This window comes from Polypterus senegalus, chromosome 13 (genome assembly GCF_016835505.1).
Source record: "Polypterus senegalus isolate Bchr_013 chromosome 13, ASM1683550v1, whole genome shotgun sequence".
NCBI classification, from domain to species: Eukaryota; Metazoa; Chordata; class Cladistia; order Polypteriformes; family Polypteridae; genus Polypterus; species Polypterus senegalus.
In genome coordinates, this window is record NC_053166.1 from 66,103,969 (window position 1) to 66,118,770 (window position 14,802).

Genomic DNA, 14,802 nt, shown 5'->3' on the forward strand with positions numbered 1-14,802 from the left:
TCTTTGACATACTGCCGCCCTAATCCAAGCTTGGTTCCTATCTTATGCCCAGTGTCAAGGTAGTCTCCAGTTCCTTGTGACCATAAAACACAGTTGACCAAATGTATGCAGGTTAATGCAAAATCAGATGTTCTGATCAACAATGTAATCTGTTTTAGTCAAAAAGAATAAATAACCGCTTATTTTAGAAGACTCCACAAATTACCAAAGGACTAATTGGATAACATATAAGAATAGAAATAATAAATATTTTAAGGAAAAAATAAATTTTGGAGGGGCACATGTTAGTAAAGGAAATAAGATGTTGCAGGAAGTAGATAAGAAGAATTATGCAGTAGGAGGTGCAGTAAGTCTGAGTCAGTATTGCATAAAGACATGGTGACAAATTAGTTTAAAATGAAAACATTTTAGATGCCACACTTAGATTATAAAACTGATAGTGTACTGGGGTTTTCTTAGGTTTTTTTTCTACAAGGTTTAAGGCACTGACAGCATCACTGAAGAAGTGGTATGGAAACTGAGCAAAGGAATACATCAGGTAAGCTATTGTGCGTTTGCTATTAAATAAAACTGAATTGTGAACGGTGTTTGATTACATTCATGTTTATTATGATGCTGCACTTTGGTGACGCATTGCACGATGAGAATTTCACTTTACTCTGTTTATGGAACAGCTATTACTGTTAATGATTAAAGAGCCCATTGCGAGCTGAGTGGTCTTTTGGCATTGGATCCCCTTTAGATTTTGTTTTTTCTCCAACATTTCACCTCTGGAGTTTTTTTAATTATTTAAAAAATATTTCTGCACTCCCCAGCTACGCGACTACATCATTGGACTCATCTTTACAGACTTAAAAAAAAGATACTATATATATATGGACTCTAGTTTTTTATTAATTATATATCTTGTATGTAAATGTATATTGGTTTATATTTGTATATCATTTATTCATTATTAAAATTTCATTTTAATTGTAACTATTTCTTTGACATATTGTAAAGCATTTTGAGTTGCATTCTATGCATGAAAATGTGCTATAAAAAGAGTTTTTGTTGTTGTAAAGACCTGCATTTTAACATTTGTTTTCTAAAAATTACCCTCATGTGATTACTGGCCAACATTAATTGCCAAACTGCTATACTGTGGCTTGGCTTCAGTAGTTTCCCCTTACTTTATTGTTCCGTAACAGGGCTACCAAGTGCTTTCTATGCTCATTCAAGTATCATCAGCACTCAATTTCTTATCGTAAATGATTCACTACTTCATCATTTCAGCACTGCCTTTTAATCTTGTTTGTTGTAAAGGACCATGAGACAATGTGCCCTGGAATGGCACAATAATAATATGCCTGGTTGTTTTTATTATTACAGTGACAGTAAGGATCAGATATTATTGTGCTCTGCGATTATTTCTGGGGCCTTATTTTAGCTGAAAAGTACAAATGACTCACCATATTAAACAAGAACCCATATGAAAACCAGCATACAAAGAATCGAAGAAATCAAAAACATTTATGGGTAAATACTGTAAATGACACCATTTCGTGAGTACAATTAACATAAACGGTGGTTTTACAATTAAATCATATTTAGAAAAAACAGTATTTCGTTGGTTATTTAAGCATTTAAACACAAGGATTAAACATTATTCAAAACAAATTATACTGATCCAAGTTATAATAAAGCTGGATCAATAAACTGTATATATGCCAGGATCTGCGTCTATAGCCCCCCGATCTGCCAAATGACGTTGATATATTCTCGGGTAACATAAAGGAGCTATCCTCCTGGGGTTCTGAGCACGTGGAGATTCACATTTGACATCGAATATCGGGCCTTCAGGGCGGTTAGAAGGTGTATTGTTCCCTTTGAAGTATCGACAGTGCTAGCACAATAGAATAGAATATTTTAATCAGATTTGATTTGGTCAAAAGTATACTCTGTCAATGCGTTTGTTTCTTTACTGCAGAGTCACGAGTTGCATTTGATTAGTTTACCAACATCGATGACAAGCTGTACTCAACTTGAAGACATCATCCCGGGGTACAATGACACTCGGTTATAGCGCAGAAATGTACTACCGCGAATTAACCAAAAGACACATGTTCAAAAAGTGAAAAAAAGGAGCAAACACATTTAGTCGTTTGTCCAAGAACTGGACTGTAATCAAGTGTGAGGCAACTGCGTAAACCACAGCGCATCCTCCTAATAAAATATCAAGTTTGAATAAAACCTCGCGCTACCGCTTCTTCCCTGCTTCCTTGTTCACGGTTTCATGCAGTTTCATGAGCCCAAGGCACAAGACCGGAACCAGTTGTCGTGTTGAGAACGCCTGATCACCTGACCGGTGCTTGTCAGTCGCGATCACGTGAACGGTTCTTAAGTCCGGAGCTGATGACTGCAGTCTAGGTTTTTCATACAATTTTTAAACCTCAGGCGTTCACTGGCTCTTTTTCATACACTCTGAGAGGACCCCAAAGCACCGCGGAACAAGAGGTAACGCGAAGCTTGTGAAATTTTATAAGTACAATTGTTTGTCGCGGAATACCTACATATTGTGTTGCTACTGATTTATGCAAAATGCCGATAAATTAACAGAATAACGAGTACGCAGTTTTTGTTTTACGTGGGTGTATTGATATGGGCTGTCACGCGTGAAGTTGCATGCCGATTCAATGTATACAAATCGCTATCCTCACATCTGCTTATTGACAAGGCTTGTGAGAAGAGTTTAGATTTTCAAAAGCACTGAACCTGAAATTTAACTCTTGTGAAGTAATAACCGCTGATGTTACAGTTCAAACATTTCTTTTGTCTGAGCATGATTTGCAGAAGTGGCGATGAGTGGATTTTAATCGCAAACGTGGATGTGGACGCCGGTATGGTAAACTACTAGTCTTAGTTAATACCTGAGCCCTACTGTTTTGTACGCATGTGGAGGACATACACTTTGACTCAACATTTTGATTACAAACCTGTCAGAGTGCGAGTTTATACAACACTGTGTTATAGGGAAAAAGGAGCCACAGCGAGAGACTATTTGAATGCTTTTGGTGCGATTGGTACCAATACCTTTCTTGTCGAAAATACTTAAGGGGTCTGGCTTATTTGCACAGCTTAAAAGAAAAATAAAGCATTTTACGACAAATGTATCTGTGTAATAAATATATAGTAATCATCAATTCTGTATTAAACTGCCAGTTTATATTTCGTTGATTCCACTGTAGAATCTTGAAAAGGCTGACAATGTCAGACGCATATCCGGAACTAAAGTTGGACTCGTCGCCAGTCATGAAAAGGCGCTCCTACTCACGTCGGGCGGCAGACTGTAGAGCCCGAAAAATGTGTGTGTGTGTTGTTTTTTTTTATAGCAAGAGACATGTGTGCCCTAACCACCCAGATCAGCTAAGTCATACAACAGCAGCCACGATCCCCCACCGTGCCCTCCCTGATGATTTTAGATTTTATTACGTGGTACATCTGGTTCATAAAATTATTATTGTCATAAAAATGCAAATCAAAAGTTGACTACCCAAAAAAACATTTACTTATTAGGATGATGCTTTAACCAAAATTTATGATACAATTTGTTACATTTCTTTTGTTTTTCTAATTGGATCCAAGGCTGGTTAAGTGACTTGCTTAGGGTCACACAATGATGGCAGTAGCAGGATTTGAACCTACAGACTCAGGGTTTGAAGTCCAAAGCCCTAACCACTACACCGCACTTAACTGTATGCTGTACATTTACAATTTATGTATAGTTTTTTTAATTAACAGGTTTTAGTAAAATAAGTATTGTAGACTGTTTTGTACCCACAAAGAATGGTTATTTTTTAATTTGAATTTTTGAAGGTATCAGGTCTTAAAAATGTATCTACTATATGTTTTTTTTTTTTTAAATCTGCCATTCTTATATGTAAAAATGTTGGCAGAAAATAAGCACTGCATGGTTTTACTAAGAACGATTAAAATCAAGAACATCTTTTTAATTTAAAGTTAATACTCTACACTAGGGTCTTCTTTGAATTTGATGTTGTTGGATAAAGGGCACGGTTCCTGATCTCTTCAGAGAGAAAATAATTTTAAAGTGTTTTTAAATTATTTCTGCCTGTTTGTCATTCCAGAAATTATGCAGGTTTATGTGGAAAAAGAACTATTTAGCATATGCACTTAAATGAGGTTACATTTTTATTTTGTAAGCCTTTTTTGAGGTAATTGAGCTGCCATAGCACAACCTAAAGATATTTAAATTAGATTGATTGCCAGCTTAAATAAGACCAGTATGAGGTAATTTTAAGTGTGTGCAAGTATTCCCTGTGATGGACTGGAACATCACTCAGGGCTGGTTGGTTCTGTTACTCTGCAATGGGGTAATGTCTTAAGAAAATTAATTGCTGAATGAGCAAAGAACAAAACCGCTTCTTTGTAGGTGTTACATTCTTTCACAGTGTTATATGCACATGTGCACTTGCCTATTTGTGTGTGTGTTTTGGGTGTGTGTATGTATGGTTAAACGCCAATGTCCCTAAAATACAATAGGCATCTCTCTATTATAAAAAAAAAAAAAATCTTGGGAGGGAGACGAGACGTGATCTTCTTGGAAGACAATTTGAAGACCCATGAGAGACACTCAACGTCACGTGAGACAAGGCAGTGAGATATCATTTAAAACAAGTTCACGGACATCTAACCTAGCAGTTGTTGGACTGCTTTTGGCAGGCACGTTTCATGTGCTCCCAGCTTTTAAAACACCGACAACAAGCAGAACATGCAGCTCGCCAGCAGCAGCTTTTCCTTAGTGTGCGTTCAGCTCCACCCATACCCCCACCACATCGCATGGGGCAGAGACACAAAGTGGCAAAAGGGCAGCTGCTGTACAGGCTTTTAAATGATAGAAGTGCAGCAGAAAGACAGCAGCTGATATGATGGTATCTCCTTAGCGTGCGTGCGTTCAGCTGACCCCCCCCCTTCACAACATGAGCACCGTTATATGTCATGCAAGAAACAGATTTAACCACGCCCGGGGCTGGAAATAAAGGACATGTATTGTTTTTTACAAAAGTTTTAAAGTAAAAGTGAAAATAATGCATATGTAACAATTCCCATGAAAATAACAATCTCTTTAAATTGTACATCCGGTAAACTAAACCCGGGGGTGGGCGAGCGAAGCCCCCTAGTATTTATATTAAAAAAAAAAAGGCAAAATTTGCAGAAAGAGAAAGCCATCCTTGGTAAGTCATGCTAAGAGAAAAGAGACAAATTCATGGACAGTTTACACAATGCCCCAGCAATCGGGTTTGAGGCCTGTTAAGCCCATAAATAGGATCTTTTGTATCAGCCCCATTAGCTGCTTAACCGCAGTGCCAAGAGCCCTCACTTCCTGGTTCAACATGCAAATGGAAACTAATACGAGGTCTGTCCAAAAAGAAACTGAACTTCTGAAGTAGGGTGACAACGAGCCAACGTAGCAGATTTATGATAATGGAGGCGTGTAGCGGTGAGCTTGACCTTTAAAATCACTACTTGCATGATCGTTACATGTCCATTAGTCATATAGCACATGCAGTAGAGTGAACTTGCCTCTTGTGCTTTTTAATTTTTTTTTTTTTGTAAGTTGGAATATGAAGAATATTGAAGAGCAATGTGCTTCTGTGAAATTGGCAAAGACATTTACCAAGACTTTCCCAATATTGCAGCAAGCTTATGTAAAGGATTGGTTAATCTGCATACAATGTTACAAAAAGTACTGATGTTTCAAATTGGACAGTCGATTTGATTCAAATCGGGCAGACAATCCCAAAACTGGACAGTGATCACGTTGAGAAATTTAATACTTTGAGTCCTAAAAATTGTCCCCCAACTGTCTGTGAAGATACTAAAGAAGTACACATCAGTAAAAGCTTGTGTCACATAATTTTGACTTAAAACAAATGCAGATTTCAAAGAATAGAAAATTTGCCATGGGACCTATGCGACTTTCCACAAAATGAGTTTCATGGTGCATTCCAGAAATGGAAAAGCATTTGGGAGCGGTGTATAAATAGAGGAGAGGAATTCTTTGAAGGAGACAAGTCTGATTAAGTTGCAAGAATGTTAATGTTTAACCCAATTAGAAGTCACAGCAAAAATTATATAGTGATAATAAAATAAGAAAACTTACTAAGTAAAAAAACAACAAAATAAAGTAATTAACAAAAGTAATTTTAATAAAAATGCAACACAACAGTTTACAAAGACAAAGAATATAAGTGAAAAAACAATAAATAAAACTAAAGCCAGGGACAGAGCCCTGAACAAAACAATGATAACATGTTCTGAGGTTTTTCAGGCAAGCAAGTGATATGTTTCACAGGAAGGTAATTGTATTTATAGATTATGGTACCATAGTATAGTTATGTGTTGCATGTTGATTAGCACATGCAAGTAAGAATTTTACTATACTGTGTACATGTGACCATGATGACCCTATAAACCTTTAAAACATACAGTATGTAAGCATTTTTTTGAACATGTGCCTATGTATGTTTGACATTGTCATTACAAGATCCTTTGAGTGGCTATGTTTAGGCATGTCAACTATTTTGATGTAATTGACTTGTCTGTCACCGGCAGCAGACAGTGATCTTTACAGCTTTTCTGCTGGTAGTAAGTGGTCTGATCATGTATGTGTACAATTCAGATGGAGGATGGATAAGACTGTAGTGGGTTTGCATGAGACATAACAGTGGTCATTATTCATGTCAACATGATATTAATCATTCTGGAACTTCCGTGCATAATAGTGTCAACAAATTTTGAGCCTGTTGTTGCTTTTCTATACTTTTTTTTATTTTTTTTAATACTGTTTAAATTGTCCAGGATATGCATTTCCATTAGTATCATTTATCTTCCTTTATGTAATGCTCTTCATTCTGCATTGATGTCTGCAGTTTCTGGATTTCCTCTTCAGCTGATTGTGCTTGTTACTCCTTTTTACATACATAGTGAATCTTGCATAACTCAAATCCAATCTTTACCACTGAAGTGAGCAGTTAAACACAGTATGACAAGAAGCTATATTCTGAGTACAGATGTTCTCCCATACTACTGCTGTGTTTTACTCACAGTGACTTATGTAGGAATGATTTTCCAAATCTCTCAAGCTATCACTTCATCTTGCTTTTGATGATGCACATTGACATGAAGGAGTGAGATGCACAGTGCCAGAAAGAGCAACACCCATTGTTTTCATACTCATGCTTTGTCTCGCTCAAGGTGGTATGAGAAATGAGATGTGCTCTTTCTGTAGTCTTCCTTTTTCAATTAATAAGTGTATTTTATTACATGTTGCTCTCCTCTGTACTAATCTTGGCTGTACACTTGTACACAGTGCTATGTCTTCCTCTATTTTAACATCATACACTTTGATGCGTGTAAAATATGTATGGAATGCATGAGTATGTTGTATTTAAAGTTATTGATATATGCCTACTGTACATATTAATGGGTATAAGCAAAATCATTTTGTCCAGGGTCACTTTAAAATATGAAATCTTTTAATATGTTTTCTGCCTAGTAGCATATCCCTCACATAAGGCCTTACTGTAACTAATAAAATGATCATTATTTGTTAGTGCTGTTACAGAGAACAGCTTGCTTTCATCGTGCTGTTCTAACTAGAAACTCCAAAAATAGTTAGCTAAAGCCCACTGTATTATTCATGTTGATCCAGTCGCAGTTAATCACCATTTAAATTAGCTGCCAAAGTGAAGTGTCAAGTAGGGTCATACATATAGGCAGAAGCAGATGTGCACCTCTACTGGAGTGATTTACTCAAAGTCTAGTGTATGTTCATAGTCACTTCTGTCAGCTATGCTGCCTATGTGCAGCAGCAACAACAGAGTATTTAGTACATATTTTATGTGCACTATCCAGATTCTTTCACTACTTTGAAAGTCCCAAACAGTCTATGTTATAATAGCATTTGCCTTAGAGAATTCATAACAGTAAATTTACTTGACTTTAAGACCTTCCTCACATGTGTAAGCTTTTCTTTTTTGTAAACTAGGGGCTTCATTGATGAAGCTAAATTTGTAGGTTGGGAGCTGTAATTATATCTGGTATCTGTGGAAACCAGTCTAGGGTAATGTGGATAAATGGGAGAAAAACGATTATCTTTGTGTTCCTAAAACCTCTGAATAAAATTATATGTAGTCCTTTTCAATAACATTGTTCTTTTTCAGATTTTACAGAAATGACAACTAATCGAAGAAGCAGTCCTACAGAGGAAACTTCTCTTTCTCCAGATCGGTCTCCAAGCCCAACAGAGCCCCAGGATGTCTATGAGAGAATAGGAGACAAGACTGGAACAAAGTAAGATAGTTTAAATAAGTGTAACTACTAACTGTTGCAAGGATAAAATCATGCATAAAGAGATGTTTCAAGTTCATCATTTTGCTAAATACTAGCTTTATTTCTGACAATCCATTAATTTTTTTCTCCTGTGTTATTATTAAAATGTAATATATAGCTATTTCTTGAGCCTTTTGCTCTTCTGACCCTGTGTAGTCAGGTGGGCGGCTGTCTACTTAAATTGGCTTCTAAAGAGCACAAAAAACAAAACGCCTGTTTGCGTAAAGAATGAGAAGAAATCACCAAAACTATTGCACAAAGATGCAAAATAATCCCCCAAAACCATCAACAAAGTAAAATGTAAACACATAAATAGCCAGCATATGCACATGACCAGGCATACACACAGTACATGTATTCTAAAGCACTTCTATTAAATTTGAGTTCTACTATTTACTAAACATGTAGTAGTTGTTTTGAATTGATAAGAGTTTTATTTTTTAATAATACAGTGGAACCTCTGGTCAGGGCTGTAATTCGTTCCAAAACTCTGGTCGTAACCCGATTTGGTCGTGACCCGAAGTAATTTCCCCCATTGGATTATATGTAAAAACAAATAATCTGTTCCAGACCAAACAGTATGTAAATATATTTTTTTAAAGACTTTTAAGCACAAAAATAGTTAATTAGACCATAGATTGCACAGCGTAGTTGTAAACTAAATGTAAAAACATTGAATAACACTGAGAAAACCTTGAACAGAGAAAAGTAACATTGAAAGAATTCACGCTATAGCCTTACGAACCGCTCGCTGTAAGCACATGAACATTTGAAAAATCCGTAATTTAATAAACATCCAAGAAAAGTAACATTGCAACAATGCACACTGCGAACCGATCGCTGTAAACAGAAGTGAAGTGGAGGTTAAAATCCAATAGAAAAAAGTCGAGGTTTAAACAATGCTCAAATCGGTCTCTTTAAAAACAAGCCCAGTGCATTCTTTAACTGCCTTTTTGGCCTTACGTGGCCAGCCCCCCCCCTCTCTCTCTCTCTCTCTCTCTCTCTCTCTCTCTCTCTTGCATCCGCTCGCTCTCTCGCGCTTTCTCTCTCGCTTGCTGCACAGGGAATGCGCAGGGAGAGACTGAACACGTGCGGAAATCATCGGCGCGTATGAACCGGAAGGGAAACTGGCTTGCTCGTCACCTGAAGTGTGTGGTCTTGAACAGATGCAAAAGTTTGAACTTTTTGGTCGTAACCCAATTTGTATGTGGTCCGAGACGTTCATGACCCGAGGTTCCACTGTACTTGGTTTTTTTAGAATTTCCTAGTTTGCCAATTTATTTGGACTTTTGGTATATGGCAAATTTAAAACAAAGATGGCTGCTGTAATTAGTTACTGTTGTTTATCAATTTAGATTTTTGCACTTCAACATTCATTTTTGTGGTCCAATATTTCTTGACTTTGGGAAAGACCATTGCTAGTTTCCCAATCATGATTCTTGTCTTGTCCATCTCCTCATCCATTAACACCACATTTCTCTACCATATTTCTATCTAAGACAGAACAGTACTCCTATGATATACAATTGTGTAGTGCTATGAAAATTGTTTTGCCCTTTCCTGATTTCCCTGTTATTAATGCACATTTTGTGACACAGTGTTTTTAGATATTCGACCAAAATCTAATATTAGCTAAAGGCCACTTGAGGGAACAAATAAAATACATTTTTTATTTAACATGTATAATGGGTAAATGTATTCAGCACCAACTAATACTGTATGAAAAGGGAGTTGCTTCCTATTTAAAACGGTCCAGTTAGAGGGAAAATCAAAGTCAGCTGATTGATTCTAGTGCCAACCCAGAGTACACTCAGAGAAAATGTTAGGTCGTAGCATACCTGAAACCACTTATAGCAAAGAAGACAATTAATGTTCATCTCTTACTTACCAATATTGGAGCTGGATAATTCCCAAGCCTTTTGGGAGAATCTTCTTCTTTTTTTGGCTGCTACCATTAGGGGTTGCCACAGCGGATCATCTTTTTCTATATCTTCCTGTCCTTTGCATCTTGCTTTGTTACACCCATCCACCTGCATGTCCTCTCTCACCACATCCAAAAACCTTCTCTTAGGCCTTCCTCTTTCTTAGCATCCTTCTCCCAATATACCCAGCATCTTTTCTCTGCACATGTCTAAACCAATGCAATCTAGCCTCTCTGACTTTGTCTCCAAACCATCCAACCTGAGCTGACCATCTAATGTACTCCTTTCTAATCATGTCCATCTTTGTCACACTAATGGCACATTATGCAATCCACAACCATCTAAAAATCTGCTGCCGCCCCTGAATGCGCACACCACCGCATATACAACGTTCGTTTCGTGTACAATACAAACATCACCCGAACGTGAATGCTCACACCACTGCATATACAACCTTCATTTAGTAATGTAGATCTCCAAACCGGGGTCCGCCGCCATGGTGACTTCAGCACGCGAATCTGCCGCCATTAGCATCGGGGAACTAGGTGGCACCGAAAGCGCCCCCCAGAGTCAGTAGGTGGCGCCGAAACAACACGACGCAACCTGTAAAGTAAGCTTGAGGTAAAGTGTGCACGCAACAAGTTGCCATGGTGATATATTTAAACTTGAGGCAGCAGTGACTACTGACAGTGCCAGCAGTCAGCTACTCCACAGTGCTAGCAATCAGTGTTCTCCACTCCACAGTGTGAGCAGCTACTCCACTCCACAATGCCAGCAGTCAGTGTTCTCCACTCCACTGTGCTCTAATCCACTCTGCCAGCAGTCAGTGTGCTCTAATCCACTGTGACAGCAGTCAGTGTGGCTTATTTGAATCACATTAAGGTAATTCAGTGTTAAAAGTAAGTTCAATTATGATTTCTAACAGCAAACGACTTCTAGCTTACGACACAGCCACAGAAAAGCAAAAACAAGATTGCATGGATAAAAACTATGAACGAAGGCGCCTACAACGTGCTTCTGAAACACCAGAAGCAAAGCAGTCATGGCTCCAAAAAGAAAGAGCTCAACTATCGGAAATACAAAAACGAGCCCGCATGGATAAAAACAATGAATGAAGGTGCCTACAACGTGCTTCTGAATCACCAGAAACAATAGAGGCATGGCTCTAAAAAGAAAGACCTCGGGTATCAGATAGGTTTGCAAACGAAACCCAAAACCTGAGGTTAACGGCAGGAGAAACTGAGACGCACTTGAGGGGAAGACTGGCATTTTACCACCTTTTATTGGCAAAAAGCTTTGAGGGGTCAAAGGAACTGGCAGCGTGAAGCAATGGACCCGTTTGTAAAATCGCAACATAAGATGGGACGCAGGGAGGTCCAGCGCTGGACTGCTGGCAGACTTGAATGCCAAGACTGCTGGCAAATTCAGAACACGACCCTTAGCAACTCTGAAGAGGTGATCGCGCCACTCCAGCCATGGACCACCACATCCAGGTAGTCCGACAGGGAAGCGCAGCCTGGCACTGAATGCGTCGATTCTGGGGATTGGCGAACACCTGGCAGCTCAGCGCTAGACTGGTGGCGTCACGGGTCCGAGATCTTCTGGAGGTTTGGACTAACGAGCTCCACAATGGTAACGAAAATGGAGGATCGGGGGCTGGATTGCCAGACTGGCCACTGAACACAAGTACGACATTGAAGCAGGACAGCTGGGGGTCTCAACAACAAGGACCAAGTGTGCGGATAACTGAACCATCGTGACATCTTCATCAAAGTGACACTTGTTGGGTGTGCAGCGCCCTTCATCTCCTCACTCTGACTCTCAGATTTAGAATGCAGCAGTAACTCCGCCTCTTTAGCATGCCCCACCCCTTGATTACAGGTTTAACAGGCCACAGTCCCGCCCCTTAATCACCTATTTTGCATGCTCCCGCCCCCACCTTGTATGACAGAATGTTTGTCTTTCCTGGTCATGGCACGTAGCAGATGACCACAGAATGGGAAGCACTCACGAGGCGAGGCGTTGTAAAAATGTCGTAATAAACGGGTCTTCTCAAGTAAGGGCGTGTCAAACATCCGCTAAAGATAAACACGCAGAGGCACGAGCTGCGCAAATGACTTGTGACGCCCAGGCGCTTGTCCAAGGTCCGGGGGTGGGCCGCACACCTCAAAGCCCACCAGGCTTTGCGCAATTGTTCATCACAAAGAATATCAGAGGAAACTCCAAAGACAAACCATGGACAAAGTAGGGATTTACATATCTAAGCCTGTATTTGGACATGGACAACTTTATGTTGCCTTTTCAAGAGTCCGGCATTCGTGTGACATTAAAGTGAAGGTTTTAACTACTCCATACCAGGCAGAGCGGATTCAAGGATAGGAAACCGTCTTTAACAAAAATGTTGTTTATAAGGAAACTTTTGAGTAACTATTTTGAATTTACCATTGTATGAATTTTTTTGTTTCCAATTTACTTCATTTAAACCTTTGCACTCCGATATTTGTTTTTACTTATGAGTACAGCAACTCAAAGACATTTTGGACTTAAATAATATCTCACTATTATAAAAAGAAATCCTGTCCTGGAAAGCAAAAGCAAGGCTACGATACATGATCTTCTCGGAAGACACTTAAAAGACCCGCGAAACGAAAGAGACTACGCGAGCAGCAGAGACACAAAGTAGGAAAAAGGACACCCGCTGTAAAGGCTTTAAAAAGATCGAAGGGCAGCGTGACAGCAGCCCCACGCCCCCACCCCCCGCACGAGCCAGCGAGTGAGCAGCATTATACATCCTGCAAGAAAGAATTTAACCATGCGCGGGCCATAAATAATTGTTTTAAGAATGTCACGTGAGACCAGCCAGTGAGCCATCATTTAAAAAAACTCCACAGACATCTAACCCTAGCAGTTGTTGGATTGCATCTGTCAGACAAGCATCATGTGCTCCCAGCTCTTAAAACAACAAGAGACAAGCAAAACGTGCAGCTCGCCAACAACAGGAAGACAGCAGATGATGCGACGGCATATCCTTAGTGTACATTCAGCCTCCCCTCTTTTCACAATGCGAGCAGCGTTATATGTCTGGCGAGGAAGAGATGTAACCACACACGGGGCCGAAAATAAAGGACAAGAATTGTTTTTCTAAAAATTTTTAAGGTAAAAGTGAAAATAATGTATATGTAACAATTCCCAAGAAAATAACAATCTTTTTAAATTGTATATTGCCTGCCTAAGGTAAAGTCATCCCTGATGGAGAATCGCAGGAATCGTGGGAAAGCGGTGTCCTTTCATCAGATTAGCGCTATTTCAGCTGTGGAATGGCCAAATGGGGGAGGAAGCTTGATGAATGAGGTCTCCAGGACTTAAAACAAATCCAGATCATATTATGTGATATCATCTAATGTGAAATTCTAATCTGTACTTCTAGAATTTTTATTTTTATACTGTATTGAGGATTTATTCTGTTCTATGTATTGTACTGTATTGTATTGACCCCATTCTTTTTGACACCCAATGCATGCCCAACCTACCTGAAAAGGTGTCTCTCTTTGAACTGCCTTTCCCAAGATTTCTTCGATTATTTTTTTTTTTTTTCCCCCTACAAGGGTTTTTTTTTTTGGGAGCTTTTCCTTGTCTTCTTAGAGGGTCAAGACTGGGGGGCTGTCAGGAGACAGGGCCTGTTAAAGCCCATTGTGGCACTTCTTGTGTGATTTTGGGCTTTGCAAAAAATAAATTGTATTGTATTTATATCCGGTAAACAAAACACGGGGGTGGGCGAATGAAGCGAGCAGGGGGAGGAGCCCCCTAGTAACAATTAAATTTCAATTTTAGTTTTAATAAAGTGGTTAATTTTAGTACAAATATATTTATTTAGCTAAATGAAAACTTTCCCAGGACGCTCCCACCCGCCATGATTTTTCATCCCTCCAAAGATCGGAGGGAAGAGAAAGTGATTGCCATTCTTGGATTTGCGATGCTTTACAGAATCAGGGGTTTACTGGTATTTAACTAAAATGTAGAAAACTGGTATTTTGGAGTTTTCCAGTAAGAATCCTGACCCTTTTAGTTTGGGGGAGAAAAAAATCAATGTTAAGACCTTGACACTACTGTTCATTACAATTCCACAACTAACTTGACACAGCTTCAGTTGTTCAGTAAGAGTACATTTTGCAAGGTAATGAACGTGCATGCATTCCCAAACCTGCTTACCTCTTTTAAAGTTGTGGCAGATTGTTGTTTGTCATGCACTGGGTTGTAGAACATACTGGCATTATCTACTTTATCAGGCTGGAAACTAAGTCCTGACTTAGCAAAATGTTACCATAAAATCTCAGTATGCCTGACTGGGTCTCCCATTGGAATTCAATATCTGCAGCCTTATCAGATGATCGATTCCAGACCATGTAACAGCCATAGACATTTCTCACTCTATGGCACAAAATGGACTCAAGTTCTGAACAAAGGACTGTACATCCAGGATGACTAA

The 14,802-nt window shown here is 39.0% G+C and overlaps 1 protein-coding gene across 1 annotated transcript in view; it reads left to right on the forward strand.

Annotated features, from left to right (window-relative positions):
- Positions 1 to 1,744: 1,744 nt before the first annotated feature.
- The window catches only part of slc36a1 (solute carrier family 36 member 1), a 71,356-nt gene continuing 58,298 nt past the window's right edge, over positions 1,745 to 14,802 (forward strand). The window contains exons 1-2 of the mRNA XM_039774826.1: positions 1,745 to 2,496; positions 8,226 to 8,355. Coding sequence (XP_039630760.1) covers positions 8,237 to 8,355 — 119 coding nt within the window. The 5' untranslated portion in view covers positions 1,745 to 2,496; positions 8,226 to 8,236. The remainder of the gene's footprint in view (positions 2,497 to 8,225; positions 8,356 to 14,802) is intronic.